At 36.1% G+C, this 25,603-nt stretch overlaps 5 protein-coding genes across 6 annotated transcripts; 2 read left to right on the top strand and 3 right to left on the bottom strand.

Moving 5' to 3' along the window:
• Positions 1–389: 389 nt before the first annotated feature.
• Positions 390–1,983, bottom strand: LOC121785749 (40S ribosomal protein S23-like). The gene is made up of 4 exons (XM_042184170.1): positions 1,900–1,983; positions 978–1,133; positions 757–883; positions 390–662 (listed from the first exon to the last, which is right to left on the bottom strand). Exons 1-4 carry the CDS (start codon positions 1,902–1,904, stop codon positions 522–524), a joined length of 429 nt encoding a protein of 142 aa, XP_042040104.1. The 5' UTR covers positions 1,905–1,983; the 3' UTR covers positions 390–521.
• A 3,768-nt stretch (positions 1,984–5,751) lies between these two features.
• Positions 5,752–12,384, top strand: LOC121788032 (protein fluG-like). The gene is made up of 18 exons (XM_042186885.1): positions 5,752–6,007; positions 6,664–6,915; positions 7,238–7,305; positions 7,407–7,522; positions 7,594–7,699; positions 7,903–8,059; positions 8,148–8,243; positions 8,414–8,462; positions 8,636–8,901; positions 9,205–9,377; positions 9,785–9,905; positions 9,977–10,032; positions 10,120–10,249; positions 10,465–10,610; positions 11,007–11,195; positions 11,283–11,515; positions 11,654–11,796; positions 12,139–12,384. The coding sequence occupies exons 1-18, from the start codon at positions 5,843–5,845 to the stop codon at positions 12,199–12,201; spliced, it is 2,529 nt and encodes an 842-aa protein (XP_042042819.1). The 5' UTR covers positions 5,752–5,842; the 3' UTR covers positions 12,202–12,384.
• A 480-nt stretch (positions 12,385–12,864) lies between these two features.
• On the bottom strand, positions 12,865–15,375 carry LOC121788034 (serine/threonine protein phosphatase 2A 57 kDa regulatory subunit B' beta isoform-like). The gene is made up of 2 exons (XM_042186887.1): positions 13,920–15,375; positions 12,865–13,421 (listed from the first exon to the last, which is right to left on the bottom strand). Exons 1-2 carry the CDS (start codon positions 15,069–15,071, stop codon positions 13,122–13,124), a joined length of 1,452 nt encoding a protein of 483 aa, XP_042042821.1. The 5' UTR covers positions 15,072–15,375; the 3' UTR covers positions 12,865–13,121.
• Positions 15,376–16,656: 1,281 nt separating this feature from the next.
• LOC121788033 (heparan-alpha-glucosaminide N-acetyltransferase-like) lies at positions 16,657–19,529 on the top strand. Its single transcript, XM_042186886.1, has 13 exons — positions 16,657–17,236; positions 17,308–17,445; positions 17,526–17,607; positions 17,678–17,754; positions 17,871–17,986; positions 18,064–18,175; positions 18,251–18,367; positions 18,448–18,539; positions 18,645–18,711; positions 18,769–18,850; positions 18,939–19,030; positions 19,113–19,256; positions 19,353–19,529. Exons 1-13 carry the CDS (start codon positions 17,051–17,053, stop codon positions 19,497–19,499), a joined length of 1,452 nt encoding a protein of 483 aa, XP_042042820.1. The 5' UTR covers positions 16,657–17,050; the 3' UTR covers positions 19,500–19,529.
• LOC121788035 (ACT domain-containing protein ACR10-like) lies at positions 19,116–22,794 on the bottom strand. 2 transcript variants are annotated; one of them, XR_006047564.1, is made up of 6 exons: positions 22,291–22,794; positions 21,021–21,236; positions 20,771–20,876; positions 20,013–20,622; positions 19,731–19,922; positions 19,116–19,253 (listed from the first exon to the last, which is right to left on the bottom strand). XR_006047564.1 is itself a non-coding variant. In XM_042186888.1 (5 exons), the coding sequence occupies exons 1-5, from the start codon at positions 22,442–22,444 to the stop codon at positions 19,785–19,787; spliced, it is 1,224 nt and encodes a 407-aa protein (XP_042042822.1). In that variant the 5' UTR covers positions 22,445–22,794; the 3' UTR covers positions 19,556–19,784. The 2 variants fall into 2 exon arrangements, 1 of the variants encoding a protein (XP_042042822.1); XM_042186888.1 differs by lacking the exon at positions 19,116–19,253 and having other exon boundaries at positions 19,556–19,922.
• Positions 22,795–25,603: the final 2,809 nt, after the last annotated feature.

Raw genomic sequence — 25,603 nt, forward strand, 5'->3', positions numbered from 1 at the left:
AACATGCATGCAATCCAATCATCAATTATTGTTACCAAATAAATTTGTACAATCTGGAAACATACATATATTACCAAATGCTACATTTGAACAATTTGAAAACATACATATACAACAAACAATATAATTGCCATTGTAAAATCAAGTACACTTAACTTTTTCAAGAAAAACAATGGCACTTAAATATTCTCAATTTTGTGTCTGGTTGATGTCGAGTAATAAAATTGCTTTACTTTAAAAAAGAAATAGAAAAGAAACGATTTGCATTGGTACGACTAAAAAATGAATTAATGGGACTAATTTTTCACAGAAACACGCCTAAACTGGTTTGTCAAAAAAGTTGATTACTTGAGAAAATATTTCACAAACTCATAAGCAACATGTGAAAATTAATGCAAACTAATAATACGAAATCAATTAAATCTTACTAGTAACTTTGTATAGTTAATTACTACAAAGAAAGAAAAGATGAGCAAACACCAAGTTTCAGCATTTTTATCAAACTTAATCAGCAAAATGGCTTAAGACCTAGGCTTCTCCTTCTTCTCCTTGAAGAGGGCTAGGAGGGAAACCCCCGACACTTTCACCACCTTAAATCGAACACCAGGGATATCTCCAACGGCATGACCCTTGCGTCCAAATCCGGCAATCAATACTTCATCCTGAGCATAGAGAAAATGAAACAATGCTGTAAGTTTAATTCAAGAAGACGCTGAAAAATGACAATCTGAAAAATTGTTGCAATTGGGAACCCACATTTTCTTCGATGTAGTTCAAGCAACCATCATTGGGGACAAAGGCGGCAATCTTCTTTCCATTCTTAATGAGCTGGACTCTAGCACATTTACGGATGGCAGAGTTCGGCTGCTTAGCTTCAATGCCTCTGCAAACATCAATAGAGAGATATGCTAATTTTTACTAAGTACAGAAGATTACACGCAGGATGATTTCATTTGACTTCATAAAGGAAATCTCACATCTTCTCGAGCACAATGCCCTTAGCATGAGATGATCCAGCAAATGGCTTCTTCCATTCATTACCAAGATGAGATTTCTTGTATGACTTGTCAGCCCAACGATGCGTTCTGCGGTGAGACTTGAGCTTGCGCCCAGCTCCCATACCACGTGTCTTCCTGTATACCGGTATACAAGAACGAGAACCCTTTCATTACAAACCAAATCCTACCAATTCCTAGAATTCAATTCAATTGAAAGCAAAGTTCTATGTGGAATACGAGACAGGAGAGACAAAAGGACAAGTGAATCCTGGATCGCTTAAAAGTTAAAACCTTTCTTAGTCTTCGAATAGATTTGACATGAAACAATCTAGGGAAACGACCTTTACAAGTATCGATGACCAGCCGATTGAGAATAGTCCATCTTGAAACAAAATAACTAATTAACAATGATCAATCCAGAACAAAAGTTCCAACTTCACAAGAATGCCCCGTAGATAACTGACCAATTTGAATAGTTGATCAACTACTATGATATATTCCTTTCACTGCCGGCTATAATACACATCCAAGCAAGGATCTCAATGGTTGGAGAAGTACAGTGATAAATATAACCATTGAAGCATCATCCACTAAGTATTAATTAAAATAATATATACTCGACGAAACAATTAAAAAATTCAAAACGAATGGAGGAAGAAAGTAACGACAAACTACGAACAACATCCATAATCCTTTATCTATCACTGCTCATCCATTATTCAGCAAAAACTACAAGAATCACTTCATAGGTCATACAACCATAAATACTCAAAACCGAGCAAATTTACTCCAAACAGCGAAAGCATAAATCAACAATATTTTTTTAAAATAAGAGGATGGACGATTCGATAACAAAAACTACAATAACGGAAAATTGGATAAAGATGATGAACTTGCATACCCCATTGTTGCAGAGAATAGCGTCTGAATCTACGAGCTCAACGAATGTATAAAACCCTAACTCAACAATTCGACTACATCATAATCTGTCTCACTTCTCATGTTGGGCCTCCAAGCCCAGAACCGAGCTCTCATTTACTGGGCTCTCTTCTTGGGCCTTGCTCACACATTTTTCTTTCACATTTGTATTGCCGTTGTTTGTAACTGCTTGTGGTATGCTGGTGTTTGGGCCGGCTACTATGCATGAATTTGGACTTCGAATTATGTGTTTAATATTTTTTTCGGCCCATCCAATATGATTATTTTCTTGAACACATCGAGATTCGATTGGAGTTATTGAGCAATAAAATATAGGAAAATATGGATGAATATTTTAATGATAAAGAGAGTAGAAAATTTATATTTCAAATGTGGAGAAAGGACATCTTTCTTAGCTAGGAAAAAACTGGAAAATTTATATTTCAAATGTGGAGAAAGGACATCTTTCTTAGCTAGGAAAAAACTGAAAAGAAAATGTGGACATCTTCAATTGGGCTGACTTAGTACCTTTTGTGTATCTAAAGATTCTATGTGAGTAAAACAAAAACATGATTATGAGTCTGGTGTTTTTCTAAATGTGGACATCTTGCTAATACTTTGGTTGATGGAGAATAACATGCAAATACTTTGTTTAACTCAATTCTGTGGATTTTTTACCTTGTTACCGAAAAAGTGGATCATGTCTGTGGACTGTGGTTGAAAACATAATTTAAAGTAGATAACGTTGAAAATGGGGGATTGGAGATGATAAATCCATTGTTATAATTTATCTGTAAATTTAAAAGACTGATTAAATTGCAACTTTGATGATTTTCTGAATCAGTCCCATGGATTTGAGTTTGGGGAGAATTGAGTATCACATGGACGCCGGGAACATCTGCGGATAATTGAACATGGCATGGAATAAAAGTTAATATTACTTTTTCGGCATCCACATCGTACGTTCCAACATCTACGTGATGCTTAGCCCTGCCCAAATTCAAATTCATTTGATAATCTAAAAATTTATTAAAATTATGATTTAATCAATCATTTTTTAAAGTTAAAGGACAAATTAAAATTAGATTAAATTTTGTGAGTTTGTTTCTTTGCTATTTAACCTTTTTGAAATATCTATGTGCAGTGGCGAAGCCACGTTGGGGCCAGGGGGGGCCTGGTCCCCCATCAATTTATCGACTGAGTATATATAATATATGCAAACTACACTAATTATATAGTATCGCTAGTATAGTTGGTTTGAGGCGTAGTTTGGCAACCTAGAGGTTGCAAGTTTGAATCTCTGTTGTGCCATATTTCTCATTTTCTATATATACTAGTTTTTTTTTCTAATTCAATATTACTATGTATATTCTAATTCTCTCTACTTTATATTTTTTGGAACATGCTTTCTATTTGTTATTTTTTACACTAGTAATTATGTCAAGTTTAAATCTTTGTCACTTCATAATTGAAAATTCGTTTCCATCTATACTATTCTTACATAAAAATTGGAAAAAATATTAAATATTAATTATTAATTATTTTGAGCTTCCAACATCACCGACACGAAAGAACTCCATAACTTTTAATAGTGACTTGGGCCCATTATAGAAATCATAGCTTTGCCATCGTGTGTCTACGGGTATTGGAGATGGATAATAAAACACGGTAAATCAATTGGTGTATATGATTGAAGGACCCATTCCACGTCCTTGAATTAATGACAGTCAGAAAAATAAAAGTGGGGGGCTGCTCTTGTAATAATAATATGTCACGTGTTTGACTTCGACGTCTGCCAAATTTTCCGAATTGATGCAATTCTTGTTATTTTAAAAAATTAACTGGCGAAATTATATTTATAACTTTGCTTGGAGTTACTAAACCCTTACGTCCTTTAAAAATAAAAGATAAAAATTATTTAAATTATAAAATTTGATCAAATTTCGCTCTATCTCATTAATTTTAAAATTGAAATATTGAGACACGAAATTTCAATTTTTCTCAGTTGTTCCATCCATACATAAATCAATATTTTTCGTGATGTTAAAAATGTCAATATTTCACTAAAATAAGAAGAGAAATGAGAAAACAAAGGAATAAAAAAGAAAATATACTTATTTTAATGAAACACATCGTTTTAAATACTGTTAAAAGATGACATTTTGTGCATGCATGAGAGTCATCAGACAATTGATAAAAATTAAAATTTCATAATTTAATATTCCAATTCAAAAGTTCATAGGACAATGAGAATGCGCCAAACTTCATTATTTAAATGGATATCATATCACCCAAACTAAAAACTACTACTCGCTCCGTCCCATAATAGATGTTATACTTTCATTTTCAGTTTGTGCCATAAAAGATGTCACATTTTTTTTATAAAAAGTTCTCTTTCACATTAATATAAATATACTATCTACTCTCTTCACTTAACACACAAACACACAAACACATCTCCTAAAATATCTCATTAATTTTAAAATTGAAATATTAAGACACGAAATTTCAATTTTTCTCAGTTGTTCCATCCATACATAAATCAATATTTTTCGTGATGTTAAAAATGTCAATATTTCACTAAAATAAGAAGAGAAATGAGAAAACAAAGGAATAAAAAAGAAAATATACTTATTTTAATGAAACACATCGTTTTAAATACTGTTAAAAGATGACATTTTGTGCATGCATGAGAGTCATCAGACAATTGATAAAAATTAAAATTTCATAATTTAATATTCCAATTCAAAAGTTCATAGGACAAATGAGAATGCGCCAAACTTCATTATTTAAATGGATATCATATCACCCAAACTAAAAACTACTACTCGCTCCGTCCCATAATAGATGTTATACTTTCATTTTCAGTTTGTGCCATAAAAGATGTCACATTTTTTTATAAAAAGTTCTCTTTCACATTAATATAAATATACTATCTACTCTCTTCACTTAACACACAAACACATCTCCTAAAATTTCGTGTCATTATTTAAGTGTGTCATTTGTTAGACTGCTATGGAACGAAATGAGTACTACTTACACTTTGAACTGTGCATTAAAAATAGAAACTTTTATACTTTCAATTATAGAAAATATTTTTCTCTCTCTAATGAGATGAGACTCATTATTCATTATATCAATTATTTTTCCTTTCGTCATTCCCTTACTTTAGCAAATACTCACTCCGTCCCAAAAGAATATACACTTTGAGTTCGGCGTAGAGAGAGAAAAAATAATTAAAGTATTGTTAATGGAGAACGAGTCTCACTTTATTAGAGATAAAAGAGTTTCCAAAATTAGAAAGTGTATATTCTTGTGGAAACAGACTAAAAATGAAAGAGTGCATATTTTTATGGGATGGAGGGAGTATGTATTAAATCAGATCGTTTCAAAATTTTCTATTTTTTTAAAACAGAGATATTATCTTGTATGGTCTAATTTCAGAGAAAATTGACCAAAACTTTATCAAATTAGTTTGTCATGTAATTTTAAAAATTAATTGGAAAAATTATGATTTTTAAGTTATCAGTCTGATTTTTGTAGAAAATCGACCAAAATTTCCTCAAATTGTAGTTTATCAGGTGATTTTAAAATTTAAATGAAAAAATTATGATTTTTAACTTTTCTCACAATTATCTTGTATGGTCTGATTTGGAGAAAATTAACTAAAACTTGACCAAATTTCAATTAAATATCTGACTAATTGGATATTAGAGAATCATAGACTCGATGAGTAGATATTTTGGAACTAATGGCAACTTAATATTAGTACTATGATTAATGAGATTTGACTAAAATCTTCTCCGCCTCTTTTTTTCCCTTTTATTTTAATTTTTTAATTTTTAGAATGCCGACGATAACGATATAAAAATTTGCCGCGCGTTGAAAACCAGACACAGTCACTGAACTCGAGAAGAGAGAGGAGAATGGATCAATACGCAGCGTTGAAGGCGGCGGTGGAGACGGCGGAGCTCGTGGATGCGCACGCGCACAACATCGTGGCGCTGGACTCCACCTTTCCTTTCATCTCCTGCTTCTCCGAGGCCACCGGCGACGCCCTATCGGCTGTACCACACACCATTAACTTCAAGGTGATACTTATATAGCTAAGATTCCATGGAATTCTGCTTAAATTTAGTTCATATCACTATTTCATCGCCTGAGTTGATTATTCCTCTGCGTATTATTCTTTGTCGCATTAAAAGTAGTAATTGTGGCTGAAAATGGAAAGCCGCATATTTTGATTTCTCAACTTCCAATAATTACGCGCGATTGCTGTTTCACATTTCAAGGTCTGGATTGGATTTATGAACAGATGAGGTTGCACGCATGGCATTTATTGTTGTACTCGATTATGATTCTATTATTCCGGTGATAAATTTAGTGCAAATGCAACAAAACAACTGATTGATTCAATTGCTGGATTATAGTAGTAATAAATAGAAGCTGAATGTGTATTATGTTTTCAATTGCCTTTTTTGAACCAACAACAGGTAGAAGACGTTTTCTGAATGTCTTGCAACATCATTGCACATTTTCTGAAACTTGAACCTCACCTGTGCCTTGAGTTTTTTACAATACCAACTTGTAGTAGTCTAGTTTTTTATTAGTACTAAATTTCAAGAGAAAATACCAAGTATAATGTACAACTAATCTCTGCACTATCATTTTCTGCAAGGATCTTCTTTGCCAACAGATAAGATTGAGAATTTTCAAAAACATTTTTTTGTTTTGATTATACTATCAGAGAAGCTTGAAAGAAATCTCCCAACTTTATGGCGCCAACTCGTCCTTGGATGTTGTTCAAGAATACCGGTCCAACTGTGGACTGGAATCGGTGACTTCAAAGTGCCTCGCTGCTGCTGGAATCTCAGCCGTGTTGATTGACAATGGACTTCAGTTAGACAAAATGCTCAATATTGAGTGGCACAAGAATTTTTTTCCATATGTTGGTAGAATATTGAGAATAGAACATGTGGCTGAAAGGATTCTTGGTGAGGTGAGATATACTATTTCAAGTTGTTTCGTATTGCGTTACTTTCATGAATAAATCTGTATGTCACTGTCATAGAATTACTAATACTTAATATTTATTAGTATATTCTATATTTAGAAAATTTGATTCAGGATAATTTACACAAGGATAATGAATATCACTCACTATGTCATGAAATTATTGATCCATCACTTCTCTCTTTAATTTCCTGGCATCGCATGGATTCTTATTCTAGTTGTTTATTATATGAACTCCATTAACATTACTTCTTCCCATGGGATTTATGCGTCCTTTTCTCCATTTCTTCCTTTCAAATCATGATTAGGGAAGCCCAGGTGGAGCTCCATGGACACTGGACTTGTTTACGAAAAGTTTCTTGGATAGCTTGAAGTCATATCCTTTTTGTTCCTGTATGTGTGCTAAAATACTTTCCGAAATATAATTCATGTAAACGGAATTTATCCGCTCTTGTTGATTTCCTTATCAATCATTACACATGCTGATAAAGTTGTTGGCTTCAAAAGTATAGCTGCATATCGCAGCGGACTTGAGATTAATACTAATGTATCAGAAAAGGATGCCGAGGAGGGTCTTAATGAAGTTTTACGAGGTATGATATGTATGAATGGATTAAATGAATTGCCACGCATTTTGTAGTATTCTGATGGTCTTTCATTTCAGCTGGGAAGCCTGTCCGCATCGCTAATAAAAACTTTATCGATCACATCTTCATCCGTGCATTGGAGGTTGCCCAATCTTTTGACTTGCCATTGCAAATACATACAGGGTAATGTGACAGTTTCCCTCACATTATGGGAGGGATGGTTTCAAACTGTTATGTGCCAAGATTTCATTGTAGCTAATTTCAGGAATCAAAATTATCCTTTTCAATTCAGTATCACAGAAAAACAGGAAATATTTACTAATGTTTATACTGTTGCTTTATTTGCTAACAGTGGGTTACTGATTATGTTTTTTTGTTTTCCGTAGTTTTGGTGACAAAGATCTGGATTTAAGATTGTCCAATCCCCTTCATCTTCGTAGTCTTCTTGAGGATAACAGATTCAGCAAGAGTCGGATTGTTCTATTGCATGCTTCATACCCCTTTTCAAAAGAAGCATCATATTTGGCCTCTGTGTACTCGCAGGTCTGGTCCTGGAGTTGTTCTATAGACTAAAAGATCTTCTCAATAGGATCCCTAATCCTTGTGTTGTAATTCACACGTTTAATGATAGGTGTACCTGGACTTTGGGCTGGCAGTGCCTAAACTTAGTTTCCATGGAATGATCTCCTCGGTGAAAGAACTCCTTGAGCTAGCACCAATAAAGAAGGTGAACATCATGGTCTAAGATTTCACTTTATCATATGTGTCACTACTTCGCTGAAAAAATATATTGAACTTTATGTACTTTTGTTAACCAAAATAATTCTCCATGCCAGTTTTCCCAGGGCATAAGATTTGTACTAACTGGAATAATATACTCCATATTGCAATTGGCAGGTGATGTTCAGTACTGATGCATGCGGTTTTCCGGAGAGCTACTACCTAGGTGGTTGCTCTATGTCATGCTTCCAGTTTAGCATTTTTTGGCAGTTGATCACATCAGTACAACATTTTAAACATGCAACTACCTACAATAATCACTGGCTCCCATATTTACTGATTTCTGAATTTTATCATATAGATCAGATTACTTAAACTGGATATTTGCTGCTTTAACAGGTGCAAAAAAAGCACGCGAGGTTATATTTTCCGTATTACGTGATGCATGCATCAATGAGGACCTTTCAGTTGCTGAATCCATTGTGGCTGTCAAAGACATATTTTCTGAAAATGCGAGAAACTTATACAAGATTACAACTGTTTCAAAATCTGTTGAAAATGGCATTGCTCCCCTCTCTGTGAAGTCCGGTGTTAATACTTCTGCTCAGGGTGTTGCATTTGTTCGCATTCTGTGGGTTGATGCTTCTGGACAGCATAGATGCCGTGTAAGCCTCTTTCTTTAAGTTTCTGAGTACGATGTTTCTCAATGTAAATTTCTTTTCATCATTTTCTCTAATTTATCCTGCTTCTAAATACATATTCTGAGACGATAAATTTGAGAATAAAGGCTTGCATAAACTAGTTACTGACATTATGGTCAAACTTGAAAGCTATCTTGTTGTGACCCTGGTTACCGTGGATTTACCTAATTGTTCGTTTTTGGAGTTTATGCCATATATTTCTGTAGATCAGTTGTTTTTGCTGTTTGTTGCCACCCATGCTGTTCTAAGGATTGATTCTTCGATCAGGTGGTTCCCAAAAAACGTTTCCATGATGTTGTTACAAAAAATGGTGTTGGACTGACCTGTGCATCCATGGCTATGTCATCACACATGGATGGTCCCGCTGATGGAACTAATCTAACTGGAGTGGGTGAAATTAGCCTCATTCCAGACCTATCAACCAAAAGGCTAATTCCTTGGTAGGAGGTTTCTTCTGAAGGAATTGTTGCTTATCCTTTGCGTTGTGGCGTTTTATTTTTCCTTTTCCTTTTCACTTTTGCATTCTTCATTTTTATCATCTGCCTCTTCTTGTCAGACTTCCCCCATTAGCATTTGGTACTCTATCCCCTGCTTTGTCAACGCAAACTTGTTTCTTTCGCCACTCTTCTCCACCAAAAAATCTCATTTTTGTGCATGCACAAACATGAGCATCGTTCGGGTGGAAAGGATTTTATCATTGTTTTATTTGGTATAATTATTTGTAACATCAATGTTCTTTTTTAATTTAATTGGAGCCTCATAGAGTAGCGATCATTACACCGTATTACAAACATGTTTGAGCTTCTAATGTTGTTATCTCTCTGTTGATTCATTATCTATATCACAGGGCAAAAGAACAGGAAATGGTTCTGGCTGACATGCACCTTAAACCAGGCACACCATGGGAGTATTGTCCTAGAGATGCACTGCGGAGAGTTTCAAAAATTTTGAAAGAAGAATTTAACTTGGTATTGATTGGCCAGTCTCCGTGTTTCGTTTACATATTTTATAAATTTATATGAAATGGCTATTTGTGCAGGTAATGAATGTAGGATTTGAGAATGAGTTCTTTCTGTTACGGAGTGTGCAAGTAGTGTAAGTCAAGAGACTGACTGATTTTCTTCACCTAAATAGCTTGTGTAAATTACGACTCATTTTCCACCTTTTGTGAACTCTTTGCAGGGATGGGAAAGAAAATTGGCTGCCAATCGATGCAACACCTTACTGTTCCGCAGCTGCGGCAGATGCTGCCTTCCCTATACTTAGTGAAATCATGGCTTGTCTTCAGTCCTTAAATATTTCAGTGGAACAGGTATTTAAAATATTGTATAAGGTTTTATAATTGTGGTCATCTTACTATGTTAGCTATGGAGGGAAGATATAACTCAACTTTCGCAGCCCCAACCCACACCCACAACATCTTTTTTTTCTGTCTTCAGAACTAGCTGCATTGTTTGTATACAGCTAATCATTTCAAATAAAAACCAATTAGGATTTAATTATATTTTGTTTTTGGAATTATTGTAGCTACATGCAGAATCTGGGAATGGCCAATTCGAATTTGCATTCGTGTACACAAACTGCAAAAATTCAGCTGATAATATAGTTTTTGCACGCGAAGCTATTCGGGCAGTGGCCAGAAAACATGGATTATTGGCGACTTTTGTACCCAAGTAGGTATCCAGATTTTATAGCTTCAATGTTACTCTAAGCCCTAAGGTGCTTTCCTTTATGAATCTCGATAAATATCTTGACTGTGCTACATGTTTCGAAGTTATAGTAAATGAGATCTTTACATTTGGTCCAATATCTATGTTGTGCAACACCAAAACTCATACTGGTGCATACAGAAACACAGGCACAGTTACTCATATATTTATTTCTAATTTTTGAATATGTTGTCTCACAATTAGCTTCACGTGTTATGAGCTCAGTTTCTTTCACATAAAAGAATTGAACTGCATGCATATGAGAGAAGACTTGAGCTACTCCAGCCTCATTAGTTTCCTTATTCATAGCATCATCAGAAAGATAAGTCGTTGATGAGGTACACACTCTTCTCCTTGTAGGTACTCGCTCGCTGATATTGGCTCTGGATCACACGTGCATATCAGTTTGTCCGAGAATGGACAGAATGTGTTCATGGGGCGCAGCGGAGAAACTAGATACGGAATATCCAAGGTCGGGGAGGAGTTCATGGCTGGAGTATTGGATCATCTTCCTTCGATATTGGCCTTTACAGCTCCAGTTCCAAATAGGTAATACATCTTATCATATTCAAGGACGGGGAAAGAGGTGAATATAATTACACTTAGATAACTCTTTGTATTATCTGATCGTTCTAGCTATGATCGTATACAACCTAATACGTGGAGTGGTGCATACTTGTGCTGGGGGGTGGAAAATAAAGAAGCTCCTTTAAGAGCTGCTTCCCCCCCAGGAACCCCGGACGGCTCTGTAAGCAATTTTGAGATCAAAGCATTCGATGGTTGTGCAAATCCTCATCTAGGCCTTGCCGCCATAATGGCTGCCGGAATTGATGGCCTAAGACGAAAGCTAGCACTACCTGAACCTATTGGTAAGATCATAGTAGCTACAAAATATGGCATCATACTGCACTCATCTAGTTTTGCATCTCTCTCAAGTATTTCACTGTTTCTCATCAATCAATCAACCGGCTTTCTTTACGCTGATGAGACTGGATTTTGTTAAACAGATTGTAATCCCCACGATTTCAAAGACAAGGTGGCAAGGCTACCTAAGTCACTCGCCGAATCTGTCGAAGCCCTCGAGAAAGACACTGTGCTGCGAGATTTGATCGGTGAAAAGCTTTTGGTTGCCATTATAGGGGTCAGGAAGGTAATGACTTACGTATTTTCGATCTGGATATACAATGTAGGTCTATTCACACTATATGCCCCCGAACTTTGAGTCTTTAAGAAAATGCAAATATGGCATATAAAAAAATTTCCGCTGCTCGTAAACACGAACTGGACCGCAGGAAATTTTGTCGCGTGCCATATTTGCAACTTTGCTCATCTTACTTGGGTCGAAAACATTCCATGAATGACCGAAAGAAGTACTTTAAGTAATGAATATTTCTGATATTTTAAGACGAAAAACCCCCTCGTTGTATCAAAATATCTGGTGTGAGGACAGATTAAGTTTAGATTTTTACTTATCTTTGTTGTTGAATTGTAGGCTGAGGTGAAGTACTATTCAGAAAACAAGGATGCTTGGAAGAATCTCATCTACAAATATTGAGGTGATGTTTTCGATTTCTATGTATGAATAAAGTTGATCCAAAATGACGATATAGATTCGTTCCGGTTCAACTGTTGAAGCCAGCGGTTTTTTAACTTTTTTAGGATTCCCATTTCCCTTTTCGTGTATGGATTTAGTTAAAATTTATATAATTATTTCTCAATCAAAGTGTCACATTTTTAAGATTGCCTAACAATTTCCAAATTTTGGTTTTATATACGCCTGTCAGCTTTAAAATCTGTCTATAAATCATCAAACTATTAATTTCTTCTGATTTTATAACCAATCAAGATTTTGATACTAACATGACTTGATGACTTACTTAAGCCGTAAATCAAAATGATGTCACGTTTTAGGAAGCGAAACAATGTTATATTGTACTAGATTAATTAATTTCATTTGTTGAATTATGCTTTATATCAAGCCATAAGTCAAAAAATTATGATTGTTTGCAAAATCAGAATAAATCAATAATTTAGTAATTTGTTAAAGTTGATGTGTAAAACCTGAATTTGATGAAAATTTAGGAACTTATATGCAAATATCCCTTAGTTGAAAATGGAGACAATACAAGAAGTAGTAGAAGTGACTGTTGTGTGATTGTGTGTGTATTTTATCTAAAAGCAATGCACAAAAGTTGAAGATATGAGAGAATTTCTCCAATGGCGCAATTGAATTGATTGGTATAAATACAAATAAAAGTCAAAGCCAGAAATCTCTAATATCGCAGCACATAATACAAATATAAACGCACATCTATAATTACACTGCCATTTCCTTTGCCAGAAAACAAGGCAAAGTAACAACAGAAAGAAAAAAGTGAATGCAAAATTATGTACCTTGGAGATTTGAGACTGGGGAAATGATTCCAATCCAATCGGAGATCAGGAGGCGATAAGCGTGTTCCTTCGCTCCCATCCTCACTCGACAGCAGCTGCTGCTGCTAGTCGTTGCCATGTTAGTTCTCGTTGTTCCTCCAGTTCTTTGCACTTGGCTTTTCTCTCTTTGTACTGCTTCCGGCACTCTTCAAATAGATCGCCATCCAACTCCATGAATGTTTTTCGAACATTAAGACTTAAGCCATGTACTGCCTGGTTCCAATGATACTGTGTATTCTTTTGCAACGCCTCAAAAATAATTGGCAAGATAACACTCCGATTCTGGGCAATCAGTTCAACAATGTGGTTATTGTTCCACAAGAAAAGTGCTCGTTCTGCAACCTGAACAGTCATTAGACCCCGGATTAGATACATGCTCGTAAGAACATGACCAAGGCAACTATACTACTACCTAACACGTTACAATAGAGCACTTACACATCAGCAACCAAATCACTATATCATGAATATACCAAATAAGAGGCACATACAACTCATTCAGAGAAAATACCAAAAAATGTAAGACACTATAGCAGCAGAATCGAAATAAACCATCGACTGCTCAGAATGAATGACAGAGGCATGGAAAAGCACAAATTGCACTAAAATTTGAGGTCATCTTGTTGGCTTTAAAACCATATAGAAGAACGAGTTACTATGCGTCGTAAACGACCAATATAGAGGCAAAAGAGCACAAGTTGAACCGCTGGACAAATAGAGAAAATATACACGATTCATCAAACATTGAAACCAGCTGTGATACCAAGCGAAAATCAGATGATTTAGTAACAACAGCACAGTGCAACCAAATACTTTAGTGAGTGAGTGAACTTTTGAGACCTGAAAGTGAGAGCTCTTCATGGAACGAGCAACCTGTCTGAACAGAGGAATCATGCATCGCTGAAACTCCATAATGTTCGTCATCTCCAACACTTCCTCAAGTTCCCCAAGAAAAAGAACCTCCTTCTGCGAATTGTTGACCGGCCAACACTTCAACAAGCCCATAACAATAGTATCCGCCAATCTGTAATCCTTCTCCACAAACTGTGTAACACAATAGGATAGCTGGCTGTGATATGTTGCCAGTGCCTTCGGTTTGTGGAGCGGTATCAAAACTCGTGCAAGAAACACCTTGTGCTCCTCCTTTAGTGGCGATGCAAAACCACTGATGATGCTCCCTAGTATCTCCAGCAGCTCCGCAATCCCATTCTGCCTCCCCGTCTCGTACACGAACCTATAGAAGATATTGTTTATCGCCTTCCTAATAAACGGCCTATGCACCATGAACTTCCCGTATATCCTATGCAGAGCAGTCTTCACGCACTCCCTCTCCCTCTGATCATCGGAATCAAACAAATCAAGCAGCTTCATAACGAAGAAATGATCGATGTAGCGCTTGGCAGTCTTCGTATCTGTATCCGGTGAGACCACATACCGCAACAGCACCTCGTAAACGAGATGCAAATGCTGCCAAGCAGGATCAAAATAGGGATTCTCCTCGTCGGGTTCGACATTCTCAGAACACGTGCTTTCGTAGGAGGCAGGTGGCAATTCACGGAAAATGTTGGTGGAAATCATCTTAACCAATTCCCCTTGATTCGCCTCCGTGATTTTACCGTATTTAATAAATTCCATGAGCTCGATTAAAGTCTGCTGCTTAATGTCCTTCTCCTTCGCCATTTTCAAAGTGTCGGAGAAGTCAAATTGCACGCAGCAGAGCTTCACCTTCCGCAGAAACAAATCCTGGCGATCCACAGCTGCAGCATCTCGAAACGTCGGTAGATTTTCGAATACGTCGAGAGGTGGCTGCTCCGCCTCCGCGGCAGCAGGCGTCTGCGGATGCAGTGAGGCGTGGCAAACGACGAGGTCGGAGGCAGATCTCATCCATGGCGGAGGAAAGGCGAAATCGACGTCGGATTTCGCCGCCTTGCGGTGGCTTCTCTTTATGATCTTGTGAAACATCCCGGCTCTAATGTATGTATGCATTAGCATACACACACACACATACACAATTATATGTATATTTATGTACGAGCAAAACTACATTCTACACAATTAGGTTTTCGCAAATCGGAAAATTGAAAGCTGGAGATGGATCCATACGATTAAGGAATTGAGAAATGATTTAGAGAGAATGTGTAATAGGGGTGGAGAACGTATCTATTGCAGCAGCGCGGCGGAAGAAAATACGGCGAGTTGGAGAAGCGGTGGATCGCCGGAGATCGGAATGCTCCGGCGATCGGAGGAGCGGAATGGAGAAAATGGTAATGGAGGGAAGACACACGATTGACTTAAATACGAGTGCGTATTTTTGAATGTGTGAGAAAGAGACGAAATTGGGGATTATTTTGGTTATATTTAGAGACGGATACCAAATTTTAACATCTTTCTAAAATTATTTAATGCTTGAGTATTATTTATAAATTTTGATATATTACAAAAATTAATTTTGAATAATATCAGACTAATTCAATCTCGTACGATTTTTTGACATATTGAGCAACAATTTATTCTCTTTTTAGTAGTAGTAGTACTTTTTTACTAAATGTTTTGAGTATGGTTTAAAAATACAAATGACTTCTACAATACTATGAATGAATGAAACGAAGTTAAGGAGTATAATCTATTTTACCTCAAAAACAAGATCGGATAAAATACAAATTATAGTATAATTTTATTATTTTATCAATTAAATATATTTAATGTCAAAAATAATTTTGTTTTACAAATTTATTTTAAGGGTCCTGTTAGTTTGAGATTTTTTAGCTTAATTGAGATGTATTTTCAGCCACTCATCCACAACATTTTCGAAATATCAACTGCAAGTAGATTATGTAAACTCGGGAGTATTATCGTTAATAGTATGCAAATCAAATGTCAACAACTTATATTGATATTATATGTGTATAGTTGACATTAATTGTACACATAGTTAACATTATATGTGTATAGTTGACATGAATTGTATATGTAGTTGATAAAAAAAACTAAAAAAAAAAATAAAAATTAAAAAAATATTTATTGAATAAAATTATCATGAAATTACCATTCTGCCCTTTCATAATTAATTATTCTAAAAATATTCTATGTGGCAAATTCTGGACCACTCATTTAATAAAAATGAGTGGCTGATAATGCACCTCAATTCTCAATTAGGCTAAAAATTCTCAATTAATCATAACCCTGTATTGCAAATTATAGGTTAGTGACTTAGTGGAGTATTGATTTGTACTATGTGGTATTCTTAAATTTGTCACATCTTAGGAGAATATTGTGAAATACATTTTCACCCACAAAAGATTGCTAATTTGTCTCAAAACTGCTGTCAGCTTCAGATGAAATGTAAAAATAAACTCTTTTAGTCAACATATACTCATTCCGTTTTAAAAAATACTCAGAAATAAACTCTTTTAGTCAACATATATTCATTCAGTTTTGAAAAAATACTTAGAAACTTTTAAAACGACAAGATTTTAATATACAATTGATAAAGTAAGATAAATAAAAAAAATACTCATATTACTGGAAAATGAGTTCCACCTCGTAGATACAAAGAACTTATCAAAGTAAAAAGAGATTATATTTTAGAAAATAGAGGGAGTATATACTAACATTTAAAAAGAATAAAAAAAGGTTTTCAATATATTTGACAAAGGCGGCAGCTCAATTACAACAATGGAAATTGTTTTCACAAAGGCGGCAGCTCAATAACAGACAGCCGGCTGCATAAAAATGCGCCAAAAACAATGCTTATAAATTCACAAAAAACACCACCTTAAGATTTAACAATGGCTGCCTTCAAACAGATTTCACCAATGTCAGCTGTAACCATCCAAGCACACACTTCCAAAAGGGTTTCTTGCAGACTAATTCAACTGAATCTCTGAGTATCTTTTATGCATATATAATATGTCTGTGTTGTTTTCTTACAACTGAAGCTGTAAGAAACTGCGAATCTCGAGAGCTTTTTCATGGAAGATCCGAAGACGTTGGAAGAGGGGCGTGGCAACGGAACAGCTAATGGCCATCAGCTCGAGCCCGTTGCAGAGGATGTTGATGGAGAGAAGAGCAAGACAGCCTCGGAGGAGCAGCCGTTGAGGAAGGGTAAGACGAAAAGGGTTGCGACGTTGGATGCATTCAGAGGCCTGACCATAGTGGTAAGTAAACTCTAATGTAATGAAGCACTCTTCGTTCGCTCTGCATGACTATTGTGGTGTTGCAAGTGTAGCTGATGATACTCGTGGATGATGCTGGAGGGGCTTATCCATGGATCGACCACTCGCCTTGGAATGGCTGCACGTTGGCTGATTTCGTGCTGCCATTTTTCCTCTTCATTGTTGGTGTGGCTATAGCCCTTGCACTCAAGGTAGGACTGAGCCTTTTGAGTTTTGTCAGTTCTCGTTTTTCTTCCTGCGCTCGTCTCAGTTAGAATTCGACCTGTGACAGAGGATTTCCGAGGTCAAGTATGCAGTTAAAAAGATTATCTTGAGGACTTTGAAGCTCATTTTTTGGGGAATTCTGCTTCAAGGTAATGCAAACCAAGAATGTATGTTGATGTTCTTCATGAATAACTAACAAACCTAATATAACCTTCGTAGGAGGGTATTCTCATGCACCGTACGAACTTACTTATGGAGTCGACATGAAGAAAATCCGGTGGTGTGGTATTCTCCAGGTGACGGCTTTCACCTTATTATTCCTTTTCTAAGCAGCAAGATAGAAATATAAGGTAAGAGTATGTTCAAGATTCAAACTTAGCCTGATGCGGTTTGTTGTTTCGTATGCAAGCAGAGAATAGCTTTGGTATACTTCGTTGTGGCCTTGATCGAGACTCTGACCTCCAAGGCCAGGCCAAACAGTTTGAAACCCGGCCATTTCTCGATCTTTGCTGCGTATAAATGGCAATGGTGAGCTATCTCCCTTTCATTCAAATTTTTTTTTTTCATTTCACCTAATGCAGCCTTTTTTTATCTGGTGTATCAAGGGTTGGAGGGATCGTTGCATTTACCATATACATGATCACCACGTACTCCCTCTATGTTCCCGACTGGAGTTTCGTGGCATCCGAGGAGGATGGCAGATCTGAAACATACACAGTAATATACAGCAATGATTTCAGCACAACATTAACATTTTACCACTTAAATGAGATTTGCATACTAAAATTTCAGGTCAAATGTGGGATGAGAGGGCATCTCGGCCCAGCCTGCAACGCAGTAGGCTACGTGGACCGACAATTCTGGGGCATCAATCATCTCTACACTCAACCAGTTTGGGCAAGATTAAGGGTCAGTTCAGATACTTAAACACATTTCTCAGCAATTCATGTTATTGTGTCACAACATGTGATTCTTGGCTTAATATGCAGGCCTGCACTTTTAGTTCTCCAGATTCCGGTCCCTTCCGCGAAGACGCGCCTACTTGGTGTCGTGCTCCATTCGAACCAGAAGGGCTTTTGAGGTTTTTCCATCTCCCACTTGGTGGTTTCATTCCTACGAAAAAAATCCATAGAAATGTCAGATTAAAACAAAAATGAACCAACACTCTCTGATTTTTTTTGCGTAGCTCGATTTCAGCCATTGTTACTGGCACTATCGGCATCCATTATGGACACGTGCTGATTCATTTTAAGGTAAGAATCCATCAGCATCAAATTAAGTAAGTCAAGAATCTAACAGTACACAATCAGGATAATGGCGAAAGACTCAAACAGTGGGTATCGATGGGAGTTTCGCTACTAATTGTAGCATGTGTTCTTCATTTCACAGATGGTATATACTTATACAGTTATACACAATCCTCTCTCATTCTAACATCTAGAAAATTCATGAAAAATAAACGAAACGTATTTTCCTGCAGCTATTCCCATCAACAAGCAGCTGTATAGCTTCAGCTACGTCTGCTTCACAGCTGGTGCAGCAGGCATTGTTTTCTCTCTCTTATACATAGTGGTAGCCATCTAAAAACTCAGATTCACCCGACAAGTTCTAGACGCGGCCATCTTGTAACAACAGTGTGAGTGAGTGTTTGCAGATTGATGTATATGGACTGCGAACGCCATTCTTGTTCCTGGAGTGGATTGGGATGAACGCGATGCTGGTCTTCGTGCTGGCAGCTCAGGGGATTTTCGCAGCATTCGTAAACGGATGGTACTTCAAGAATCCAGACAGAAATCTGGTAAGAAGAACAAGGAAACAAAGATGAAACATGTTGTTGAATTTAATTCATTTTTCGACATTGGAAGCTCGATAATTTTTCTTCTTTTTTTCCCAGGTCAAGTGGATTATGCAGCATGTTTTCGTCGATGTATGGAACTCGGAGAGAGTTGGAACAATTTTGTATGTAATATTTGCTGAAATCACATTCTGGTCAGTGGTTTCTGGCATTCTCCACAAACTAGGCATATACTGGAAACTGTAGTGTGTGTGTGTGTGTGTGCGTGTGTTTTTAAAGTTACAAACTTGCAAGGCAAAAACTATAATGAAGTTCCATTTTTATTTGAATATATACTTCCAAAGAAAAAAAAATACCCATTTCCATACATTTTTGCTCAATCTAAAAGCAAAATATGGTCATAGCATCATCATCTAAACACCTCACAAACCTAAGCTTTCCTCATGTATATACATATCTAGAACAGAGAATATTTACATGTTATATCGGCTGATCCAGCGTTGAAGCTTTCAACGAGCACGAACGTTATTGTTACTCCCAGCTCATTAGCATTCTCCACACTGTCTCCTCTATCTCTTTCTTTGAAGCACAGCCATTTTCCCCTTCGTCGAGTAGAACTCTGTAAATTTCCCACTCACGACCCCCGATGCCATGCCTTGCGATTTCAGCCTGTTTAAAGTAGCCATATTATATCAACAATGGTTCGAATAAGGATCAGAAGGGAGAATCATCGAGGTAAGAATACAAGTGAGGAAGTACCGAGAAGATAGGTCTGTTTAGCGTCTTGAGTGCAAGAGTTATGTCGTGGAACACCATGGGACGACCCTTCCCGGACAACTCGATGGGATTTGCAACGAGCAGCTCAGTGTCAGGGCCACGGTTGATCAATGCTAATCTCAGTGGACGGCTCAGCTCCACCTGAAGATGAGTGCTCAACGAATTCTGTCTGCTGGGGTCGACTATCTTCTTACCATCTACTTGCATGATAAACAAGTCGAGCTCGCACTCTGTGCTTCCTTTCCTTGTCAGGCGTCCATACGAGACATGGATGTCACAGTCCTTGAGAGTTCTCATCACGTCGTATAAAAGGCCTTTGTGGTCCCGGCAAACGATTTGGACTAGCGTGTGAGAGGGACTCAACAAGTTATCCATGGTGATCGAGGGGCACTTAAAGGCGATGGGGTCGTCTTCGTTTGGATTCAGCAGCATATCCTCGGTGATTCCATACGAAAGAAACGAGGGCCCTTGAGAAGACGATGTGATTTCGGGCCCCACCCTTTCTATGCTGCAGCTGATGGCCCCATCCCCCAAAACAGCTTTTAAATGGTCACATGTGTCCTCCTTTCTCTTCTTTGTATGCAGAAGCTCTCTGATTCAAGTACAATAATTCAAGAATCTAAATCACTCTCAATAAAGTTATATGTTAAAAGTTCAAAATTGAAGAAAAGTTGGAAAATTATTGCAATCATCATAAATATGAGAGCAAATAAATCCTACAAGACTGTAAATTTTGCAACCTCGAGTCGGTTATAAAGAAGAGGTCCATGACTTTTCCATCTGGAGTCGTTGACACTTTCACTCTCTTTATCGTAAGCTCGAGCTCACAGAGAACCCCCGTTACATCTGCCAAAGAAACTCGATGGATCAAGATACTTCAAATCCAACAATGCAGCAGAAAGTAAGTATAAAATCACATCAAGAAGAATCGCGTTCCAAAAAACTACACCAGCAGGGCAATGGAGCCAAGATTCGAAAAAAACGAGTTACCATGCAGAAGGCCCCTTCTGTCAAAGCAACAGAACTTCAAGAGGTACACATCCGGGGGCTTGGGTGGGCTCAGCTGCCTATCGTATGAAATCCCGTTAGCCAACAGAAAAGAAGGGCACACCCCCATCAATCTATTTTTCAACAAGCTCCATCGCGTGCTCGGTCTCCCCACCACCCAGAACACTATGTAGCACCATTTCCCATCGGTCGATACATCTACATTTTAAATACAAATATCAGAACCAAACTCAGTCATCTCAACACAAACAAAGAACAGATAAACAAGAAACAAAACAGAGAGTGTGATTTCATCAAATAACTCATGAAACCTCAACTTAGTTAAGTTGTTAGGAACCAAAATCTGTCATCTTCAATAACAATGAACCACATCATGAGATTCAAACACGTTTAGTGAGTCCAAAGAAGAGTCGAACTAGACCATCTCACAACTATGACCAAATGAAGAAATTGGAGAGAATCACACTACCATAAAGCAGCTACTAACATAATGCATCATCTTAATCGTCAGCATCAATCTTGAACAAATACACACAGTTTTAACAAACTAAAAGACACAAACAAAATGCATCTAAACAAGAAACGAAACAAAGAATAGTATGATTTCATCAAATACCTCTTGAAACCTCAACTTAGTTATGTTAGTAGGAAACAAAATCTGTCACATCCAATAACAATGAACCAAATCATGAGTCGGAAGAAGAGTCAAGCTCAACCATCTATGACCTAATCAAGAAATTGGGGAGAATCACTTCCATTAAGCAGCTACTAACACAATGCATCATCTCAACTATCAACACCAATCTTGAACAAATACAGACAACAGTAACAAACTCAAAGACAAAAAACAGAGTATGATTTCATCAAATAACTCTTGAAATGAAGTTAGTAGGAATCAAAATCTGTCAGATCCATTACAATGAACCAAATCATGAACTTCAAACACATACAGATTCTAACAACAGTGAGACCAAAGAAGTGTCAAACTCAACCATCTATCTCACAACTATGACCTAATTAACAAATTGGGGAAAGTCACTTCCATAAAACAGCTACTAACACAATGTATAATCTCAATTGTCAATACCAACCTTGAACAAATATAAACAATAGTAAACACAAACAAGCTGCATATAAACAAGAAACAAAACAGAGTATAATCTCCCATCAGTCCATCACACATCATCAAAAAACTCACAAAAACAATAGTCAGCAACATCAATGAACCAAATCATGATCTTCAATCACATACCGATTCTAACAACAGTGAGCCCAAAGAAGAGGATTATGCGGCAAAGATCACACCCTAAACCAGTCTTATCCGGACAATTCACAGTTATCACACTAGGCTCCTCTTCCCTCTCCGACTGACTGATCATCACAGCATCATCGCATACTATCCCCATCCCCCTCAACCCAACTCCCCACCAATAAAAATCAAATCTTTATCCCTATTAAACACAAACAAACTTGCTATTTCCGAAAATGGGAACAAGGCAGTTTCACTCCACCAATCCCCAACCACAAAATAAAGCAAGAAATCTATGCCCTTTTCGCAGAGATACGAGCTGGGGGTTGATCTGTCGATGTCTTTCACACCCTTTTTGCTATATATGTATAGGCAAGAGGGGGCGAGTGGAAAAGTAGTTGTTTTCGGAGTAAAAGGTTTTTCATTAGATGGAAGAAATGGTGTGAATTGGCATTTGTGCTGTGAATCACGGGAATTTGCATATGTTTTGTGAATCATTTGGTGCAACTGAGGTGGAGTTTCCTTTGTCTTTTTCTTCATGATTTCGCGCCATCTTATGGTAAACAGTTTTTTTTAATCCAGATATTTTCTTTTGGATTTATTAATTATGGAAACTGATCAATTGCTAACTAATAATTTAATTATTGAGTACAACTAATTTAAGATCATATGATTTTAGAAAACTTGTGGTCTATAATTTGTCACGTGTAATTTTTATTTTTGTTAATTAAATCGAAAAAGATAAAAAAACTACCAAATTAGGGGTTTGGATGAAAATGTCAGTACAGTGTTTCGAAAATATCAACACAATGCTTTGAGAATGTTAACGCATGGCTTATATTGACATTCTACATGCATTATATTGACATATTTTATATATCATGTTGACATTTATTGTTGTACGAAAAAATTGGAAATTTTTAATTTTTTTTCAAATTTTGACATCAGAACATATGCAAGTGAGATCTCGTTAGAATCCTTATGAAATTATCTTTAATTTGATATATATTGTGTGAAAAAATAATTTAGATCGAGAAAGTTATATGCGTTGTAAAGTTACGTGATATTTTTCAAAAGTTAGTTACAACTAATTTATGGTAAATTGACCTTCATATCCTTATGAACTTTTTTCGTTGATTGTATTGACATTTCGGGACTAATAATCTAGGCCCTTAATTTGAATATCTAATGACTATTATTTAATTATAATTAACAATCAACTTACCGATATAACACTCCCCTATTCACTAATGTAGCTCTTTGTTTACTAGTAATACTACTATAGTAAAATTTAGTCTTAAAAATAGTACTAATATCTTCGTCCGATATCAATAGTTTTAATAGCAGGCGATGCAAATTTTAATATAAAATAAATGATTGGAGTAGTAGTGGTACGAATGAGCTCGTCTCAGTATTTAAAACTATAAACTTACTGAAAATGAAAATGAAAATGAATTAATATTTGTGGATGGACAAAATATAGAACTATTAATTATGAACGAGTGTTGAATTAGTATATAGTACTAGTGTTGTTCTTTGTTTAAGATCTTAATTTGCCAAAATAAATGTGTGTCATTTGCTAAAAAGGTGGAGCTCATATTATATTTAATAAAATTCTTAAATTCATTTTGGAATCAAATATTTATTGACGGACAGAGTGTGTAATAAATTAAATTAATACTACTTTATTACTACTAAGAATTGTGGGAAGTAAGAGAATTATTTTGCATATTTTTTTGGATGAAGATTTTGAATGCATATAATGTCCCATTTAAAATGATCACTTTGAATATCATGGGATTTTAGCTTTTAGGTATAATTTTCTAATGTGCTGAGGTTGAAATAAAAGGGTAGTGGAAAATGAGGAGTATTATTCATTAGTATTATGTCATATTAGGCCAAATGAAAAACTAAATGTAGAACTAGTTTAAATAGTTAATGAAAGGTGGATATGCATGACTCATAGCTAAGTCACAGCTCACAACTACACCAATTTCTTATAATTATTCTTTTGGTTACATAGTAAACCGCTTTGTGTGCCCATCAAATTCTTGGCATATATGCATAAATTTTAGTAATGAAAACAAACAATCATTAATCATGAGCCAATAATCTAAGGGAAAAAAACATTTTCATGTCACAATATTATTTTATTTTAATAGGTACATGTGTTCTGTTTGTTTTATATGTTGATGGGGTTTTATATTTGATTAATCTCAACATGGGATTCTTTAACCCGTGTGATTAAAACGTAATTAGGTTGGATTTAATTAAAGGTCAAAGCACGTGTTTTGATTGGCCAAAAGATTACAAGTGGGCGGCTGCAATTAAACTCTATTGGTATTGCAAGTCTTAATTTTAGACCCCACTTGTCATTATTAATTAAGACCCCACTTGTCATTATTTTGTGTTTATAAGAGCATGGTTGTGGGTCTGGACCCACTTTTATTAAGAGCATGGAGTACAACACTCACATCCCTACTCAAAGACATGCTCAAGGGTCTCATCATTTTATTATTCAATTTAAATAAAAACAATTTCATAATATTAGAATGCATTAAAAATACCCGGAATACTATTACAAATTACTAAAAAATTTAAAATTACATAATTCAAATCCTAATAATTAAAAATTACATAATTAAAATCGTAAAATTTTAAAATTACATAATTAAATTCATAGTATTCTTGTTCTTCGCGCTCCGCTTCAGCCATGATATCGATGAAATCCATTTTTAGAGAGGGTTTGAGCGAGAGAGGAAGATGTACATGAGTTGTATGAAAAAATATGAATGAGAGATGAATGGGAGATGATTTGATGTGAAAAATGGATGATGAATGTGTGTATTTATAGATGATTTTGGAAATAAAAAAAGTATAAAAAATTCAAAAAAAATTCAAAAAAAACGGTAATAAAACGACCATATTTTTGAGAATCTGATTTTTTTTTGTATTATTTTCGATTTTTTTTTAAAAAAAAAAGAAAAAACGAAATTGTCAACGGCATTACCGTTGGCCAATCAGGAAACGCCACGTCAGCTGCTCGCTAGTACGGACGCGGTCGATGCATCGAGCAGCACCGTGCCAGCGGAAAGCAGGGCGGTGCCGCGCCAGTGGCACGGACGCCGTCCGTCGGCGCGAGCACCACTGCTTATGCTCTAATATCCAATTGAAATTTGGATTCTTAGTCTTCAAATCTGCAATTTGAATTATTTGTTGGACATTCATCATATTCATTTTAACATTGTAAATCGTGCAGGTGGGAGCTGTTATCAAGTTGATTGATAACCTGATAATGACTCAATATGGTAAGGTT

This window comes from Salvia splendens, chromosome 22 (assembly GCF_004379255.2).
Source record: "Salvia splendens isolate huo1 chromosome 22, SspV2, whole genome shotgun sequence".
In the NCBI taxonomy this organism is placed as follows: Eukaryota; Viridiplantae; Streptophyta; class Magnoliopsida; order Lamiales; family Lamiaceae; genus Salvia; species Salvia splendens.

Bases quoted from the DNA above. Each gene is read 5' to 3' on its own strand.
- LOC121785749 (XM_042184170.1), bottom strand. The intron at 884-977 runs GTGAGATTTCCT...TGATGTTTGCAG, and splicing joins GGCATTGTGCTCGAGAAGAT to AGGCATTGAAGCTAAGCAGC. The intron at 663-756 runs GTGGGTTCCCAA...CTCTATGCTCAG, and splicing joins TGAACTACATCGAAGAAAAT to GATGAAGTATTGATTGCCGG.
- LOC121788032 (XM_042186885.1), top strand. From the start codon at position 5,843: ATGGATCAATACGCAGCGTTGAAGGCGGCGGTGGAGACGGCGGAGCTC. The intron at 7,306-7,406 runs ATATCCTTTTTG...ATCAATCATTAC, and splicing joins TTCTTGGATAGCTTGAAGTC to ACATGCTGATAAAGTTGTTG. The intron at 11,516-11,653 runs GTAAGATCATAG...TTTGTTAAACAG, and splicing joins AGCACTACCTGAACCTATTG to ATTGTAATCCCCACGATTTC.
- LOC121788034 (XM_042186887.1), bottom strand. From the start codon at position 15,071: ATGCTAATGCATACATACATTAGAGCCGGGATGTTTCACAAGATCATA. The intron at 13,422-13,919 runs GTCTCAAAAGTT...ATGACTGTTCAG, and splicing joins TGAAGAGCTCTCACTTTCAG to GTTGCAGAACGAGCACTTTT.
- LOC121788033 (XM_042186886.1), top strand. From the start codon at position 17,051: ATGGAAGATCCGAAGACGTTGGAAGAGGGGCGTGGCAACGGAACAGCT. The intron at 17,237-17,307 runs GTAAGTAAACTC...TTGCAAGTGTAG, and splicing joins TCAGAGGCCTGACCATAGTG to CTGATGATACTCGTGGATGA. The intron at 17,987-18,063 runs GTGAGCTATCTC...TGGTGTATCAAG, and splicing joins GCTGCGTATAAATGGCAATG to GGTTGGAGGGATCGTTGCAT.
- LOC121788035 (XM_042186888.1), bottom strand. From the start codon at position 22,444: ATGGGGATAGTATGCGATGATGCTGTGATGATCAGTCAGTCGGAGAGG. The intron at 20,877-21,020 runs GTAACTCGTTTT...TTTCTTTGGCAG, and splicing joins CAGAAGGGGCCTTCTGCATG to ATGTAACGGGGGTTCTCTGT. The intron at 20,623-20,770 runs GTTGCAAAATTT...TACTTGAATCAG, and splicing joins TTCTTTATAACCGACTCGAG to AGAGCTTCTGCATACAAAGA.